The following is a 19531-nucleotide window of genomic DNA, read 5'->3' as shown; positions in this document are numbered from 1 at the left end:
AGCTGTGTGTGTGTGTGCGCGTATGTGTCTGTGTACACACCGTCTTGCTCCCAACAGACCCTCTCTGCCCAGGATGCTAGTCCATTCTCTGCAAGTCCTTCCACAAACCAGCGGCCTAGACGTGCACGAGAACACAGCCTCTCCCCCACAACATGCACCCCCACCTCCCTTTAGCCAGCGACCTGGAGAAGAACCCCCCGGAGCACCACATCTCATAAACAAAGCCACCCTGGCCCAGACAGCACGGCCTCCTGGTGTGAGGAGGGGGTGGAGACTCACCAGGACTCTGCCAGTCAGCGTCTGGGCGGATATCATCACCCCGGCCCAGTCCTTCACCGAGGTCATCCAGCCGACCTCGGCGGCCACTGCCTCCTCTTTTTCATCCACTGGTTTGAGAGTGCCGTCTGCCTGGCTTGCGCCATTGTTTATCTTCTGGGCCTCCTGGTAACAGAGAGAACAAGAGTTGAGACATAGGGAACAACTGGATTTAAATAACACACCCTACTCATATAGCACCGAGGCCCAAAAGGGTCCCCAGCTGAGTTGGGAACTTGCTTAAAGGTACAAGAGAAGGAGTAGATTATAGCTTTGATTGTTTTTGTTAAAAATCTTTCTTTAAAAAAATAATCTTTTCTTTATTTCCTCTTAAAATATTTTAGTGAAAGAAAGAAAGAAAGATAATATCATTCTTTTCCCATTTTAAAAAAAAATACCCAAAGTTCAGGAGGGGAAGCAACCTGCCCAGGATCACGGAGCGCTTAGGAAGGAGGGGTGGGAGCTATGCTGTGGTCTTTGCCTGCCCAGCCTTCACAGCAGAACCCCCAGTTCTCTTTAAGGAAATCCCCTCTCTTCATTTAGTCTATGTGGTTCAAAAGGGACTGATGGCCCCACATTGGCTCCAGCAATGGAGACTGGTCAATCAGTCCATTCTACCTGCCCCCCACAATAGCAATCGGCCAGGGTGGTCACATGACCCATGCTGACCCAGTAAGACCCAAGCCTGGAACATTTGCTGAAAAGAATAGGAAAAGTAATCCTTCCCTGAGAATGAAGCCACCACAGGGAAAAGTAGAAGTGGCAGAATACTGGTGTCATCATTTGAACACCTGGATCCAGCTGTGCCTGAAATCCATACCAGACCCTTTCAAGTACAGGAGACAATCGGTTCCCCTTCACGGCTTAAAATGTGCTTAAGGAAACAAAGCTGACCTCATCAGATAACTGGGCCCCACATGGGGCCCTAAATTGTATACCGTTGTGCATAATATATGCTCTGCCTGGAATATTCTTCTTCCACAGAGGCTCATAGCTTGCTCCCTGATCTCCTTCAAGTCTTTTCCCAAATATCACCTTCTCAATGAAGTTTTCCCTGGCTACTCTTTTAGGATTGCAAGGCTTTCCCCTCCAACAGCACTTTTCTGCTTTATTTTTCTCCATAGCACTTAAACCCTCTAATACACTCTATAATTCATTTACTTATTTCACTTACTGCCTGCCTCCCTTACTGCTGTGCCTAACAGAGTACCTGGTACATAGTTGGCTCCATAAATATGAATGAATGACTAAAAGTTATTATGAGTATCAGCCTTTTATTGGCTACAGAGCCTGGGCTTAGTGTTGCCAAATAAAATACAGGACACCCAGTTAAATCTGAATTTCAGATAAACAACAAATAACTTTTTAGTATAAGTATATCCCAAATACTGCCTGAGACATACTTACACCAAAAATTCATTCATTATTTATTAAAAATATAAATTGAACTGGACCCCTACTCAAATGCCCACTGAGATTATTACTGCAGATGAAGATGTTTAGTAAGATGCCAGCAAATTATGTTCATCATTTTAAGCCCTAGAATTAATTTCCAAAGCAAAGCCCCACTGGGGACCAGTGACTTGAACCAAGAGCAGAGGTGAAAATCTTTGTTTGCAGTGAGTGGGTGTGAGGAGAGGGGCCAGGGCAGCATGGCGGCAGGTGGGAGGGCACATTGCATGAGGCTTCTTCTTGGCCACCACAGGTAGGAAGCTGCCCGATTCTGGTTCTCTCCCTCTGGCTGCCCCTGGCTCGGGGAAGCTGGGGAAGAGAGAAGCAGCGCCTACAGCCGATGCTAATGTTTTACTTCCAAGTGTGTTAAGCCCCACGGAGCTAGAACAATCCCAGAGGAGGCTGGTGGCAGAAGCCTGCAGGGCGGACGTACTTGGAGGCCACCTGCTGCCCAAGCCCCCTAGGCCAGTCTCGGTGGCCAGTTAGGACTTGTCCTGGCCCCCAAGTCTCAGCCCTGTGAGTCTCTGAACAGATGGGTGTCCAGGAGGAGGTGGAGGCCCTGATCTAGGAGCAGCCATCGTAACTGCAGGTGTATTAATAGCTTCAGGGGGAAAATCTAGCTCTCCCACCACTGTGGACCTCCTCTGTAAGACAGGACAATATTGCCTACCCCACAGATTCTGTCAGGATTAAACAGTACCCCATGGCACAAACTACAGGTCCGAACAATTAGTCCCAGTGCCTCCATTTCCTCGTGCTGCTGACACTGTACAGCAGTGGTTCTCAGACAAGCGGGCCACAAAAGCACGCTGGGGGGCTTGTTAAAACACAGAGTGCTGGGCCCACCCAATAACCGCATTTGTCCCCCTTTCCCAAGTAGTGCCTATGCTACTGGTCTGGGGACCCCACTTTGGGAACCACAGGTCCTGACCATCCTGGTATGGCTTGGTGACCGCTGCCCTTAACCAAAATAGAAGATGGATTTTAACCCCCAGCTGTCTCCTGGCCTCATCCTCCACCCAGGGACAGGACCGCCTGCTTCTTTCAGAACTGGACAATTGTGCGGGGATAGGAAAGAGATGGGGCAGGGAGAAGGCCCTCAAATCCAGACTCTGGTGTTTCCTTTTGAGTCATGCCTCCCACAATATTTCTGAACTGGTCCCTGGCCACCACCTGCGGCTAGCCCCCTGCTCCTCCGCCCTGGGGGCTCAGGCTCCCCAGCCCCTGGCAGAGCCCAGAGAAGAGAAATCAGCAGGAAAAGCTCTGGGCAGGGGGTCCCCTGTAGGCACAGTGGTTTAATGCATCGGTAATTCACAGCACAAGGAGGTACGTGGCAGATAACGTTATTTTGCCAGCCCTCTTACCTATTGTTTTACAAGGCATTCACTATTTTAATTACTTTATGATAAGCAAGGAAAAACACAGACTAAAGGGAGATAATGCCCTTGTTATTATTTGCTTACGCTGTGGATGTGGTGAGCTTAATTACCACGTGTGGGAAGCAGGGCGAGGGTGGGGGAAGGGGGCTCTACAAAGCCTGATGCCAGCTGGCCGGGCTGGTCACAGTCCTGTGCCTGGAGGGAGAGGCCACTCTCTCCACCACCAGCCTCACTGTGGCCAAAGCACCCCTCATGGGGAGCAGGTATTATAACCCCATGCTCCAGAGAAAAGGGAGCAGAGGCCCAGAAGGGTTAAGTGGCCTTGCTGGGGATGCGCAAGAGGAGAGGGCAAGGGGCAGAACCCATGATAAAGAGATGGCCACCATATATCAAGACAGCACCAGGTGCCGGCAACTAAAAGTCAAGGGTTTTCTATGCATAATCTTGCTCAAACCTTATAATAGATCCAACAGGCAGGTGTAATTATCCCCATTTTACACACAGGGCAACTGAGAGCAGGTATTTCTCAGAGGAAGGCACAGAGCCCACCGGGGCTTGGGTCTGCTCCACCATTTGCACGCTGACTGGTGGGATGTTATCCTGCCAGCCTCGGCCTCCTCCGTGTAAAATGGGCTACGCCTGCGCCCCGTTAAGGTGCTGGGGAAGCGTGAGTGAGGTAAGCCACGCAAGGCACTGGGCACAGCAGTCACAGCTGCCCTGACGGAGCCCCCACGGATGGGACTGGTGGCCTCCAAGGGTACTCAGTGTGGCTGCACCACTTCCATCGACTGGCAGCCCTGGGAGGCACACTGGCCCAGAGTGAACCTTCGATAAATAACTACAGAACAGAGGATAAACCCGTGTAAGTTCTAACGGCTCTTACCCTCCAACTAGGCACTGGGCCCTGGGAGGTAAGGTGCCCCGACTCCTGGAGGGGTTCCAGTAGGAGCTGTGACCTCCGTCCAGGACGGCTGGGACAGAGATCCCCACACAGCGTGGACCCTAGACCAAGCAACATCTTAGACCCTTCTGACTCTAAGCTCCACGACCTCAACCTCCCATTTCGAGAAGAGGAGGCTGAGGACCAGAGAAAGGCTGCCTCCCGCGTCCCAGTGCCCTGCTCTTTCTCCCGTACCTCGCGGACACCGCCTCCAAGGGGAGCGGCTCTTGATTCTGAATGGCAAAGTGGGCATCCGGCCACCCCAAACCTTCCACTTTCCATTGCAGAGGACAGGACCAGCCCCCACACAGGGAGGACTTCTGAGTAGGACCAGACAGGCTGCCCTGGTATCAGCCAGGAAGTCACTGTGTGAGTGTGTGTATGTGTGTGCCCATGTGTGTGTGCGGGTGTGTGTTTGTGGCAGGGGGTGTAAGAGAGCAAAGCCCTACTGGCTGCGGGCTCCAGCTACCTCAAGAGGACAGGCCTCCAGATCTTCCGAAGTGGAGGAAAAAGCGCCTTGGGAAGAGAGAGGGACATGGAGGGAGGAGCAGGGAGAAATGAGACCTGGGGCCATGGGGTGGGGACACTGTCCCAGAATTCAGAGGTCTCGCGGGAACCCTCCCCCTGCCCTGATCAGCTCCCTGAAAAGGGGGCTTAGCCTTGCTTTGGAGGCCGCTCTGCCCCTCTGCCACCAGCCCTGCCCTCTCTCCCCACCAGAGTCCCCACATCTAGTCTCAGTGCCTACAACCGGAGGGTACAGGAGGCTGGGGACACCAAAGAGCACAGTGGCCACAGTTCCCTCCTGCCACCCACCCTACCAGGCTGGGCCTGACCACACGGTCTCAACCCTTTTTGCCCTCTCCCCATTCTTTTCAAAAATGCTCCCCACAATGACTTCTTGTTGCCATGGTCACAGAGGGCCTCACCCCCAGCCCCAACACCATCACCTGGTGTTCAAGACACAGACCACCCATCTGGTGGGTTTGGGTTTGCCCCCCCGGATCACAAGATCAAAGACCAAAGCTTGACAAAGGACCTTGGCAATGCCTTAGAATGCCACCCTCCACACACACGCTGTACAGATGAGAAAACTAAGGGCCTGGAGGGAAAGCTACAGCCCAGTGCCACCCAGCCCAGCCAGGTGGCCGAGCCAAGACATAACCCCCCAGTTGGCTCTGTTCCTTCTATATATTGCTGCCTCTCCAGCAAGATGATTGCTCCAAATCTAGCCCAAGCGACTCACTCACTCCCAAGCAGCTCCCTCCGTGGCCCCGGCCTGCAACCTGGAGTTCAGGGTGTTCCCAGGACTGGCAGAAGCCTCCCCTTGGCCTGGTACTTGGTTCAGGTGTGAGGGCTATGGCAGGGCCCAGCCTTCCCTAGCAGTGAGAGCTGCCGCTGCCCAGCATAGCAGAACAAGCCCATGCTATCTAGGACCCCACAGCCCCTCACGTCTGGGCTGTCTCTCTCATCCTTCCTGAACTGGACCCAGTAGCCCAGGAATTTCAGGTCTGTGGTGGGAAGAGCTCTGAGAATCAAGATACTCAAGTCCAAGTCCAGCTTTCCAGGTGGCGTTGAGCGAGCCATTTCATTTCTCAAAGCCTTGGTGTTCTCTTCTGTGAACAGACATGAGTCCTGCCTTGTCTGCCCACTTGATTCCTGCAAGAAGCCTAATCTGGTAAGGCAGAGCACGCCCTTTCTAGAAGCAGCTGCTATCCTCTGGTTCTGGAAGGAAGCAGCGCTGCTCTGGAGGGAGGGATCTGGCGCCGGGCTCAGCTCTCAGGTCCCCACCCAGCTGCACCTTGCAGGCCAGGGTCCCAGTTGTCTCCTTGTGCCCCAACGGGATGTCAAATTGCCTAGTCCTGCCAGGTGGCCAGCTGTGCTGGGCACACCCTCCCTGCGAGGTATGAACCGCTACCACACCTGCTCTGGCCTGGTCAGGCTCGCTCACCCCCAGGCACACTCCCACCAACACCTGTCAGGCTGAGCCAGGCGCCAAGGTCACCGCAGGCCCCACACCTGCTGGGTGACTGCATCGGGGATGGGGAACCAGCTGGGCCAGCTGTGAGGGGCATCCCACAGCCCCCTCCCTGCTGTCTGCGGAGGACCAGCCCCTGAAGCTCCCAGCCCGTCTCCAGATCCATCACGCTTCATTTCTCTGCACACCGGCTCCTCATCCCGGATCTAGGAAGTTGTCTAGGCAATGGCCATCTGGGAAGAAAAATACTCTTTTAAAAATGTAAGCGAAAGCACATCCCTGCTGTGCCCGACACCCTCCTGTGGCTTCTTGTCCCACTGGGAAGACAAGTGACAGTCTGCACACCCACTCTGCCCCCTCCTGCCTGTCATCTACAGTCTGCCACTCACTCACTCCACTCCAGCTGCAGTGGCCTCCTCGTGCTGCCTGAACCGTCCAGGCCCACCCCCATCCAGGCTGCGTGCACTGGCCCGACCCTCTGCCCTGGACACCCCCGCGGCTGCTCCCTCAGTTCTCTCTGGGCTTTGTCCAAATCTCTACCTTATCAGCGAGCTCCTCCCTGAGCACACCCTTGGAAATGACACGCCCCTGCCCGGCCACTCCCTGTCCACCCTCTCTTCTTCTCTGGAACATTTATACCACCATCTGGTAGCCTACACACTTTCCTTCACCATTTTCTGTTGTCTGTAAGCTCCATGAGGGAAAGAATTCTTGTCTATTTTTCTTTTTCATGGCTCTATCTTCAACACGGAAACAGTGTGAACTCAGATCAAGCACCCGATCATCTTGGTGGCAGGGAGGAAGGAAGGGGAGGAGGGAAGGATGGAGGGAGGAGGGATACAGTAAACGGAAGGTCAATCTTGGCATGCACAGTATCTAGAAAAGATAACATTACCAATAAACCGTGGTAACAATTACAACATTGGCTACTGCTTTTGAGCAGGATCACACTAACTGCATGAGGTAGGTACTAATGCCCTCCTTTGACAGGTGAAGGGTTAAGTACCTGACCCAGGAAGACAAAGTCCTAATTAATTAATTAATTAATGTGAGACAGAGTCTCGCTCTGTTGCCCCAGGGCGCCTGCAGTGACATCATCCTAGCTCACAGCAACCTCAAACTCCTGGGCTCAAGCAATCCTCCTACCTCAGCCTTCCGAGTAGCTGGGACTACAGGTGCAAAACACCACACCTGGCTAATTTTTCTATTTTTAGTAGAGATGGGGTCTCACTCTTGCTCAGGCTAGTCTCGAACTCCTGAGCTCCAGATCCTCCCGCCTTGGTATCCCAGAGTGCTAGGATTACAGGCGTGAGCCACCGCACCCAGCCCACAGTCCAAATTTAAACCCAAAAAGGGAAAAGTACCTGTCCTGCCATCCTCCCAGGGACAGTGTGGGGAGCAAATGGGATAATGCATGCGGAAGGATCACTGGCTTGTGCAAAGTGCCCATGAAAGGCTTATTATCACGAAGAGCACTCAATTCACCCCACTTCTGGGTACTTCGTGTACCAAAGTGACCCTTCTTCAAGGTCTCTGTGCCTTGGGAGGGTGGTTATATCAAGGACAGAGGAACACAGTTCCTTTTTCTGCCAAGAACCAGCCTGGAACTATAAATCACCCTTCACGGAGCAGATCATCAAATTGGAAATGAACGTGGCCAAGGTGACAGGCTGAGAAGCCGTCCTGCTAAAAACCAAAGTCTCTATGCAGATGCCACTGAAGGAGAAAGCTTGACTTCCTCCCTCCTTGGAGGCCTTAACATGCTCTGCCCAGTGGTCCTGAGCACTCAGATGCTACCTGAGGCTGAGTCCTGCAGGGTCTGGGGCACCAGGGTAGGAGGCGGGGATCTGATAGGGAACAGGGGAGACTGAGCTGGCAGTGAACTACCTCCTCTAAGCCCTCCAGGACCAGAGTACGGACAGGCAAGCACCTCCCATCCCTGAAGTCCCATGCTGGACCCCCTGCCCAGGGCCCTGGTACCATGGGATAGCCTCAGGATGCTCAACCCCCAGAGGGCTGTGGGAGAAGGAAGAGGGCTAGGAAACTTCTGTCTGTGCTCTCCTTGTATCTCATAGCCCTACTGTGTCCTCAAAGTTTTCTGATCGGTATCAGAAACTGTTCCAAGCCTGCACTGATGGCCTCAGCTCTGAGTTATTCATTCCATCTGCCTGGACCCCAACCCACAGTCTCCCTTGCTTTGCCTGCCCCTCCATCTGTCAAAACTCACCCCTCAGCTGGGCACAAGCAGAAAGACTCTCTCTCCTGTCAGAGGGCAGGGTGAGGAGTTCTGGGATGGAAGTTAGGAGCCCACATTCTCTCCCCAGATCTGCCAGGAACAGGCTGTGCAGTCTGGGCCAGTCACTTAACTTCTCTGAGCAGAGTCCCCTTGGAAACGAGAGGGAGCAGTGGGTTAAGCCCACAGATTTCTGTTCCTTGGAGCCCAGCACTCTGTGAGGTGCCCTGTAGGGGTTCCAAGGGAGGGCAGAAGAGGAGGAAAGGTGCCACCCATGAAGATCAAAGCCCCTCTGCCTTGGGCATTTTCACCCATTAGGGCTCTCTGCTGGACTGCATCTGAGTGAAGGCGTTCTCTGGGAGAAAAAGTTTTAAATTCCCTGATTAAAATCCATAGGCCCATGTTAGCTTTTTAAAAATGCTTTATTTCAGGACAGTGACTGTGACATTCTATGGCACAGTTTGGCCTAAGATTGGAAGTGCCTGAACTTCAATGCTTCACAAACTCCTGGGCCTTCTAGGACCTCCACACAGGCCACCTTCCTGGTCCCTGTGCCTCAGGTTGTCACCAGGCCTGAATGCTGGGGCAGGGTCTCCCAGCACCCCCCGCAACACACTTACCCACTCCCTCCCCCTTACCAAACGGGCCAAGAGGAAATCCACCGGGCAGCCTTGTGCACCTCCTGGGCGGGTGGCCCAGCCATGGGCATTCTCCCAGGTACCAATAATCCTGCATATTAGGGGATTAGGCAGATTACCTTAAGCAGCTCAAGTAAATCAAACATAATGTGGGCACCACCAGCTGGGATTCTCGTGGGGAGAGTTCTGAGAAGGGGGAAGAAAGAGGAGGCAGTCACTCTGAGACTTAGTGGCCAGAGAAATAAGGCAGCAGAGGACCCTTCCCAGAGCTGGGGTGAGTGAGGGTGGCAGAGTTCGCTTCTGCTCTTGGGAAGTTCCATCGTCCAACCATCCCCTGGCTGCCGGCACCTCTACCCATCCGACCCCTGGGGACCTGCCCTGGCAGAGCTTAAGACATGGTACCCAATGAACTCACCCAGCAGCTACTGTTTTTGCCACCTGTGGGCTACACCTTCAGGGAAGGGGGCACACCACTCACAGATTCGGGCCATAGGAGTTTAAAGAGATGCTGGCACAAAACCAACTGCCCTGGGATGCTGGAAAGTCCCATGAGTTTACTGGGTGTCTCCGCCAGCCCTAAGACCATCATTGTCACAGGCATTTGGAGCCACTTCTTTCCGTGTGCACGGTGTGGATTTGCACTCTCAGAAGCACCCCCATGCTGTGTGTGAACAACTGCTCTTCAGAAGTCTTCGTGGCAGAAAGAGGCCAAGTGACCTTTAGCAAGTCCTTACCATCCTGTGCCTCAGGTTTCCTAGTCTCCAATGCGAAGGGGCTGTGTGCACTCTCCCCAAGGCCTGTCGGGCTCTGAAATTGCCTGACCTTGAGGCCTGGAGTGCAGGTCCCTCACTCTGCACACACATGTCTCAGCTCTGTGACCCCGGGCCAGTTGATCAGGCATCATTTCATCTCCAGTCTCCAGAGGACCAAGGGTGTTGGCTGGTCCTCAGAAAATCCTGGATTTCCTCTTGCACCTAAAGGCCATGTGCTCTCCACGGAGGTTTTACACCAACTACTCACTCCTCACAACAAGCCTGCGAGGTAGGAATGTCACGAGGCTCAGAGAGGTTGGGTAATTTTCTAAGATCACTAATAAGTGGGAGAGCTGAAATTTAAATTTAGTCCATTCTAAGTCCAAAGACCATGTTTTTCTTTCTGCTCCACCTTGCCTTAGGATGGGCACAATGTACAAAAACGAGATGGGATCGCCCATAAAACGCTGTTTATTACAACTACGGAAAAACCATCTCATACCCTATGGCTTCTAAATAAATAACCAAATTCTTTAGTTCAGACATCTAAATTCACTTCCAATCAGCCATGGATGGATAGGGAGCGGAGAAATAGGCTGGGGGAGAGGGTTCCAACCCAGGAAGAGAATGACAATAGACATCAGATATGTTCTCAAATGGCCACACTGGCTGCTTAAAACTAATACATCAACCCCCAAACTTTCAGGGCTAATGCATACATCTTGGCCAATGCACCACATCTGTAAAATAATGATCTCCTTCTTCAGTGCGCTTAATAAAATGGGAAAATATAAGTGACAGTCCAGAATTCACTATCGGGGCCACAGAGAGTTCAAATTGGAATAGTAGTGACTTCGGCTAAGGCTCCTTGGCCAGAGTGAGCCTGGCGAGGTCCAAGACAGTCTGCTCACCTGCAGAGACTCAGGCCTCTCATCTGCAGGGCAGCCCAGCCTGCTCTGGGAGGACAGCTCAAGATCTGCCCACACAGGAAAACCACTGCAGAGGCCCAGGTGGAAGACAAAGCTCACGTTTGCGCCTAGTCCAGACAGACTGGGGTACGGACAACTGAGACTCACAGGAAATCCCAAACCCTCATGTTCATAAAAGGAGGCAGAAGTCTTCAGGCCACGGCCAAGTTAACTTTTATGGGAAGGGAGCCCATCGCCGTCGCACGGGGGTCTCACTCTCCATAGCAAAGGTTCCCACAGGTTGGCTCACAGACAGGTCCTCTGGTCCCGTGGGTCCCCCAGGCCACGGAGCAGTGCTGCTCCAGGGTGAAGTCTGGTGTGAAAAGCCGCAGCGCAGCGTACTGTGCACATGTCAGTGAGAGACACCGACGCACCCCTCGCGGGAAGAACAGTCCTTCTCTTTGACATTATGTTGTCACTCCTTTGTTGGGTATTAACATGCCCTTTTAATGAAATGACATCGATGGTGGAGATAGCATTTGACAGTTTCTTTTTTATATTCTTGCTTGTCAAAATAAAAAGCTAGCAGCCCTGTGATGTCCTCTCTGTTTCTTAGCTTAATTGGCTATCCCACAAAAAGCCTAGGTACCTCTCATCTAGTCCAAATGCCTCATTCTACAGGTGGGTAAATCAATGGCCCCAAGATGCCACTCTCACAGGGGCCGGGTCCCATCTGTGGAGCCAGGGTGTGTCTGTCAGAGGGGCCAGGAAGGGTAGGGCCTAAGGCACAGAGGCATGATCCCTAGGCCCCAACAGCTCAGCTAGCACTGGCCCAGAGAGCAGGGGAAAGGGAACGTGGCTGTTTTCCGAGCTCAGAGCCAACCAACAGATCCTGAGTTCCTGGCATCTGATGCCCTCACTACCACTGCTGCAGGAAATGCACAGACCTAAAACTGCCTCTCTGAAAATACTGCCATTGTTGCCATGGCCACAAGCCACCATGCAGGGGGCAATGGCGGAGAAAGAATCCATTAGCAGATAGCACGTAGGATCAATGGCTCATGGTTGAATATTCTCCTCCAAGTCAACAGGCAGAAGCAACTTGGAGTAAAAGGATAACTCACGAGCAACCTAAGTCACAACCCAATGCTGCAAACGAAGCAGGACCATCCCCTCCCCTCAGCCTGCAGCGCGCTGCGTCCTAGCCCCCAGCACTGCCTTCATCACACGTGTGTGCCACTCTATCCGCCCCACATCCTCAGAGCCTGAACAGCATCTAGCACGCAGGGGCGCTTCACAGTGTGTCGAAAGACTGACGGAAAGAATCCTGTTTTTTGTTCCATTCTGCTTTGTTTTCACTCTTGGCTCGTATTTTCTGGAATCTCAAAATCCTGCCAAGTCCACACAGCTCAAGGCACAGAACTCAAACCCCTCAAGGCCTGATCTTCAAGCCCTCCAGCTCAGCCTGCCTGCTGCCCTCTGGCACCTTGCGGACCTGTTCTCGCACCTGACTGCTCAGATGTGACTTGGTCCTCCTGACGGCCACACCTTGTGTGGGCCATTTCCCCTCCTGGGATGCCCTCTCTGTGGCTCCCACCCACCTTCGTCCTCCCCGATCGAATCCCAGGGGTCCAGTGAAGTCCTCCCTCCCGGCTACATCCTGCCACAGCTCTCCCTGTCCTCCTCCGTGCCCAAGGCCGCCCCCCTAACTCATCAGGCGACAGGCACGGGTCAGGAGCCTCAGCTGTCGTCTGATCCAGGCGTGTTGCGTTGCCCCAGCTAGCCTGGAAGTTCTTTGAAGGCAAGATCTGTGTATTTTTTGTACCCAAAGTGCTTGGCATACAGCAAAGTGATTAATAGATATGTACCGATGGAGTAAATTAAAACTCTGCTCTGCGGGCACTAGAAAAGCAAGCGCTTTCCCAGGCATCACTGACATCCGGTTAAACCAAGCCAGTTTCCATGACTTGAGGCTTAAACTGGGGGCTGGCTCCTCATACTGTTCCTCAGCACAGCTACGTTTTCAAATACAAACACCAAATCCCAAACGAGATCAGATGTCATGGGGCTTCTGAGAGGCACAGGCCTCACCAGACACGTCAGTCAAAAAAAAAAAAAAAAAAAAGATGAATGTTCTTGTTTACAAAAGAATTTGTCCCGTTCCAGGAAAATTTCCACCGTGATTTACAACCTAATCCAGTCTGCGCCTATAGACCTCACCGACTGAACCTTTTTCTGCCTCTTCCATTTGCTGAATTTGGATGGGGTTTGGCTTTAGGTCAAAAGAGCTGTCGCAATTAGGTCGTCGGACTGCCTTTCCCAACGCGTAACATGACCGTCGTTCAGGAAACCAAGGCCGAGGAAGATAGACAGACCTCTGGAGGCAGGAAGATGGCCGGTTTGCCAGGCGCACAGAGGAAGACAGGACCCACTGCTCTGAGCATGGCCCTGCGGGAGGGCCCAGGCTCAGACCTCCTGCCCTGCTCCCTGGACCCTGCTTCTGCCCACACCCCTGGCTGGGTGCTGAACTCTCAGCCTCCTATGCCCCTGGGTTCCTACACACCCTAGTTTGGACCTAGGTTTCCAACACAGCAGCCAAACACAAGAGAGCCTGGACTGGCTGCTAATGTGAGACAAAAACAATAATTCAACAGCCCAGGGAAAGGAGAGGGGTTCAGAGGACTCCTCCTTTTCCTTCTAGACCCCTGATGGGAGTTAGGAATAGCAAGTGCCCGGCCCTGCGAAGCCTCAGCTCTACTTGGCACTCCTGGGCCCATCAATCTCCCGCCGTGGCCTGGGACCCCTCCAACCCTGGACGTCGGGAGAGGCAGGGGGCAGCTGTGAGAACCTTCTTTCTCAAGGAAGGTTTTTCCAAAATTATATCAGGTTTCCTTCTACCCTAGCTTGTCAGTGGGGGACTCTTTTGCCTAACATGGTTGAGGAATGTCTTAGAAACTGGTGTGATTCAGTCTGGCTTCAGACAAGGTTTTCCACCCAGACAGAGCTCACCGAGTGTCTGGAAGGGTCGGCTCCCTACACCCAGGGGCACCCACGCCCTTTCCCTGTCTCCAGACCTCAGTGAGGAAGACACGCTTGACAAAGTGGCAGGTTCAGCCCTGAGATGAAGTCAGACGTAGGAAACAAGCCGAGAGGAAGCCAAAAAGCCCATACACTTGCACACGTGCGGAGCGCCTTCCCTACTTGCCACACACCCAGCACACACATTTGAAGAGCTACCGGTGCAAGTGACCCAGCGAGTGAAATCTCAAAAGACACACGCCTTTCCCTTGGAAGAGAGGACCAAGATGTTCAGACTTCTCCACTGGAAGTCAGTTTTCCCCTCATTCCTGTTCGGACTGGCCTCCTTCGACAAATACAGACTCTAACCAGAGGGGGCCCCAAGACAATTGCTGGAAAACGCAGTTTGCAAAATTGTCTATAACCTGAATGTCAAGCTTACTGATGAATTATGACTAAACTGTTGTTAGTTCTGCCACATTCTCACCCGAGGAGGAGCCGCAAGCTCCCCTGGACAAAGGGAAACATCCACCCCCTCCCAGTTAGGGCGTCACCACACTGAGATGGGGCCCCACCAGGTGGGCGCTGGGATGAAGGCAACACGAGAGGGGAAGCTTCTTTTAAATCTCAGAAGTCTCATGTTATAAGGATCTGATAACTGCAAGGAGAGAAGAGCCCTGCAGGGCTGGGGCCCCTGTCTGAGCACTGTGGTCATCACCTGAGCTGGCATCTTGGGAGCCCCACGTTTCCATAACAACTGTCAGTCCAGCCCTTAGCACGGAGAGAGATGGGGACCTTCTTTGTGCGGGCAGCTCTGAAAGAAAGGTCAGATTGTTGCCCAAATCTGAAGTCTCCGTTTTGTTTTTTTTGTTTCTGCTCCTTTTGCAGCTATTTCTCTGACGAGAAGCTTGGCAGAGATAGTTGTTACTAAGATTTCTTAGACTTGAGATGTCAAAGGTCAGAAGCCAGCCAAGGAGAAGGGACGCACACGGAAGCTTCTAGGGGTACAGTGATTATTTTATTTCTTGACTCGGTGGAAAGTGAAATGGATTTTCTCCTAATTATTCACTACTTTGTACTTTTCTGTTTTACATACTTTTCTGTGTATCTGTTTCATTATACTATTTTTAAAAGGCTTTTAAAAAAATAAAACAGCCAATCATCTCTTAAGGGATCCATCGTCATCATCGCCAGCATCTATGAAGTATCTGCTGGCACAGGACGGAAGGCTCGGACTGCACATAATCCTGTGCCACAGCCCTGGACAGCAGGACCAAGAACCAGAAAACCTCAGTAGAAGTCACCAGTCCCAGGGGCCAGAGCACCAGTCAGCAGAGAACGTGGAGAGGTCAGGGGCAATCAGAAATAGTCACAGGATCGATGGGCGAGAAACCCCAGAGGACTTGTTGATACAACACTTCGCTGTTGGCCCAGCGTAAGGGCTGCGCCTATAAACAAGGTCACAGAGAGGGGAACGTGATTCATGGTTTGTACCTTCCTTGAGAGGTCGTGAAAGGAGGCAGGCAGGGCCCTGGCCATCAGGGAAAAGAGTGAGCCTTCCGCCGCCCTGCCAATCCACTCCTGAGGGTCACTCATGGTTCCAGCACAGCCCATATTAAAGCGTCAGGAAGACGAAGCCATCAGGAGTCTGGGTCGAGTTTCCAAACCAGGTCGGAAGCCCCAGAACCACCTCTTCACCCCTCTCCCCACCCCTTGCAAATCTCCCCTGATCACTCATGCCAGCCACACAGCTCTCTCCCTCAGACCCCTGCACCCACCCCATGATGTCACAAGCCTAACATTTTGCTCATGTTGGATTTATTACTGCTCCCCTCCTTTCCAAATCCTATGCATTCCTCAAGACAAAGTTTAAAAGATGCCTCCACCATCAAGCCCCTCCAGATCGCTCAATTAGAATTAACACCTTCCAGCGGTGTGTGCAAGACACTTCCTCTCTGTCCCCTCGGAGTATCACTTGTCCCTCTGGTTATCTGCCCTCATAACATTCCAGTCCTGAGGCTGCATCCATCATTCTCCCAGCTAAGATCCTTGAGGTCACGAACAAGGGGCTTATTAATTCTTACATTTCTAATTAATTCTTATGTTAGGCACTGGGCCTAATGGATTTGTTGTAGTGGCAACCAAAGTGTATTAATAAATCAGGGCCCAAGGGCACAGACCCAGCAAGAGGAAAGAAGGTTCTTCAGGGTGTCAAGGAGCACAAAGGGCCCAGAAAGGGGGAAGATGAGCATCACAGAGAACCTTTATATCTCAAACCATCCACTTCCCCCCATCCACCTTCTCTCCCCTGGCTGACCACTGAGATTCAAAATCGTTTGCACAGTATCACACCTGCCACACCTGCTCCAGTTCCCTGCTCATTCTCCACACTGAAAAAGAGACGCCTTACAAGGCTTAGATCAATCATATCATTCCTGTGCTTAAACTCTGTAAGGACTCCCCATTGTTCTTCAGGTAAGGTTCAAAACCCTCAGCATGGCCTTCAAAGATGCTCTGGCGTGTCTGGCCTTTGCCGGGCATCTGGCCACACCCTGAACCACTCTTGGCTTCACTTTCTTTAGGCTCCAGCTATAGTGGACTTTCCTCCATTCCTTCCATGAGTGGTTCTCTTTTCTAACTCAGTGATTTCCAGGTACTCTGTTTCCTTTGCCTGTAACAACCTTCTCCACTTAGCCATGTCCAAGACTTTCTACTCACCCTTAAGATCTTTCTCCAGAAAGCCTTTCCTATCTCACCCTCCACCTCCACCACCACTACCATCATCCCCACTGGCCAATAGAACCTTCCAATCGTGTGTCCTTGCACCTCTCCTTTGTAACCCTCCAGGCATTTGCAAATCCTTGTTCAGTGCCTCTTTGCTTCCCTAGACCAGGGGTCAGCAGACTGTTTCAGTAAAGGGCCAGATAGTAAATATTTTAGGCTCTGCACCATATGGTCTCTGTTGCAATTATTCACTTTGTCGTTGTGGGGCAAAAGTGGCCATAGACAATACGGAAACACATGAGCGTGGTTGCATTCCAATGAGATTTTATTTAGAGACACCAAACTCTGAATTTCATATAATTTTCATGTTTCATGAAATATCCTTCATTTAAAAATTTTGTTCAACTACCTAAAAATGTAAAAACCATTCTTAGCTCATGGACCACACAGAAACAGATGGCAGGCCAGACTTGGCCTGCAGCCTGCAGCGTGCCAGCTCCTGCACTAGATGATAAGTTTCCTGGAGACAGAAACCGTGTCTTGTTCACTGATGTACTTCCCCCAGCACAGCACCTGGTTCTTACAAGGTGATTCATAAAAATCTATTTGAATGCCTTGATGTGTGGACTAGAGCAGTGTTGCCCAAGGTGTATTCTTCAGAACACCAGCCCACTAGGATACTCCACAGAAAACAGAGTATTCCCTTACCAATGAGATTTGGAAATCCTACAATTTCCCTTCCTAGAAGTGTTCAATGCTCAGTGCATAGAGCATATCAAAAACACAGAACTATGCTCCAGTCTGGAAACTTGTTTGACTTAGACCAATACAGCTTTGGTATATTCCACCAAAGAACTTTCTACTTTAACTGCAAACATTTACCAGTATCTAAGGGCAACCTCATTGAAAAGTGCTGCAGAGGGTAGAAGGCAAGAACTTAGAGGACTAGTTCTCAAACTTTAGTGTGCATCAGAATCACCTGGAAGGCTTATTAAACAAGAGCTTGCTGGGCCCCACCCCAGAGTCTCTGATTCAGTAGGTCTGAGGTGGAGCCTAAGAATTTACATCTCCCACAATGCCCAGCTGATGCTGATGCTGCTGGCCTGGGCACCCCAGTTTGAGAAACACTGATCTCGGGGAGGGGGGAAAAAAGGCCTTCAAGGCTTACGTCCTCCAGCTGGGGTTTCCTCCTCCTTCCAAGGATCCAATTCCCAGAAGAACCCCAACTCGTCCATTTCCTCACACGGGAGAAGTCCCGACCCACCTTTCTAGCATCAGGCATCTGTTATGGGTTATAGTGCGCTCCCTAAAAAGGAATGTTTCAGTCCGAATCCCCATCACCTATTAATGTAGACCTTATTTGGAAATGTTTACAGATGTAATCCTGGAGTAGGTGAGCTCTTAGTCGTTACAAGAGGAGGAAAGGGACTCATACAGGAAGGGAAATGCAATGGGACAACAGAAGCAGAGGCTGGAGTGATGGCTCCCAGCCAAGGATTGCCGGCCACCACCCGGAGCACAGAAGAGGGAAGGAAGGAGAATCCCCTACAGCTTTCAGAGGGAACATGGCCCTGTCAACACCTTGATTTCAGACTTTCAGGCTCCTGAACTGTGAAACAACAAACTTCCGTTGTTTTAAGCCACCTAGTTTGTAGCACTTTGTTGTGGCAGCCCTAAGAAACATTCCAGTCTGAGACATACACAGCTCTGGCCCAGACCATATCTTTGGTCAGCGTCCACGTGAACTTCAAGGGAGCAACGGCTTCAGTCATCCGATCCCTTTGTCATCTGCTAGCTGGTGGGTGTTTGAGCTGGGGGGTCTCTCTTTGGAAATTAGATTATCTAATTAATGCAATGTTTTGTTGGATTCATGTCTTGGGGCTGGTTTTGGCAAAAAAGCATGTGATTATTTTTTAGTCTAAAAGAAATCAATAAATAAGGAGCCTTGGCTTTGCCCTATCCTGGGCTCCACAGGTCCCACCTCTCACTGGGACACACTCCCAAGGGGCTTCTCAGTGACAAAGAAATGGTTTCTTCTCCTCGGGGTCTGAGCTATAAATGCCCTCTCAGATCGACATAGAAATGGCTGAGCAGTAGGTATTTTCGCAGTCTGAGTACCGTGGTTTTAGTCATAAATTATACCCTCTCCATTTAGAAAAATAAGGGGTATAATTTTTATTCTCAAAAGAGACTCAGGCAGACATAGTTTTGCGCCCGATACCTTAGGCAGGAGCCAAAAAGAGAATGTGGACACAGCTTGTCATTATGGAAGGAGAGGAAGGGGACACCAGCAGGTGGGGAACTCTGTATTCCCAAGCTCAGAGGCCACAGAATGAAAAATCAGAACCAACTAAATGCCTTCCCTACCTCTCCAATCCACGCCCGCCCAGAGCTGGCGGCTCCCATGGAGTCTGCGTGAACTTGAAAAACCCCGGGTGTTTTGTAGGGGGCCAAAGCCATGCTTCCTGCCGCAGCAGATATGAGACTTTGGGGATGCCCTCTCCCACCCCAAGGCCCTTGAAAAATGAGAGAGGGGCCTGATTCTTTGACATGAGTGGAGCAGTGACACCCCTTGGAAGTTAAGTATTCCTTCTCCCGTCCCTCGCAAGGCCAGTATTTAATTTCAAACGTCCAGTCGATTCGTGAACAGCACATTGGTGTCTGGCCAGGAGGCGGACTTCCAGAACACCAACATCTCAGCCTCTGACTGCAGCGTCGAGAATTCAGCTAGCCAGAGGAATGGGACATTGTCATAGAAGACAAGATTCTGAAGTCAGACAGTCCTAGGTTTGCAGATCAGCCTCATTTTGCTGGTTTTGTTTTGTATTAAAATGTAATTTGCTGTGCAAACTGGAGCAGGTTAGTAAACCCTTTGAAACTTCAGGTCTCTAAGCTATAACATTGGAATAATTATAAATGCTTTGCAGTGGGTTCGTAAGGATTTTGAGAGATGCTGGATGTGTCTGGCCCATTAGTACGAACTTAAAAAGCACAGTGTGTTGCTGCAAAGATGTGGAAACAACCCAAGTGTCCATCAGTACATGAGTGGATTAATAAAATGTGGTATATGTATACCATGGAGTACTATTCAGCTTTAAGAAACAATGGTGATATAGCACTTCTTGTATACTCCTGGATAGAGCTGGAACGCATTCTGTTAAGTGAGGTATCCCAAGAATGGAAAGACAAGCACCACA

The 19531-nt window shown here is 51.3% G+C and overlaps 1 protein-coding gene across 23 annotated transcripts in view; it reads right to left on the bottom strand.

The window, feature by feature from the left end:
• KCNMA1 (potassium channel, calcium activated large conductance subfamily M alpha, member 1) overlaps positions 1-19531 on the bottom strand; it is a 740417-nt gene that overhangs the window by 531428 nt on the left and 189458 nt on the right. For 21 of the 23 annotated variants that reach the window (XM_012663330.1, XM_012663323.1, XM_012663335.1 and 18 more), the window contains exon 2: positions 280-441. The exons of the other annotated variants lie outside the window; for them this stretch is intronic. In XM_012663330.1, coding sequence (XP_012518784.1) covers positions 280-441 — 162 coding nt within the window. The remainder of the gene's footprint in view (positions 1-279; positions 442-19531) is intronic. 23 annotated transcript variants of the gene reach the window in all.

The sequence above is a fragment of the Propithecus coquereli genome, unplaced genomic scaffold (assembly GCF_000956105.1).
Source record: "Propithecus coquereli isolate 6110/MARCELLA unplaced genomic scaffold, Pcoq_1.0 Scaffold80, whole genome shotgun sequence".
NCBI classification, from domain to species: domain Eukaryota; kingdom Metazoa; phylum Chordata; class Mammalia; order Primates; family Indriidae; genus Propithecus; species Propithecus coquereli.
The sequence above is the reverse complement of the archived record's forward strand: the minus strand, read 5'-3'. Positions and strand labels throughout refer to the sequence as shown.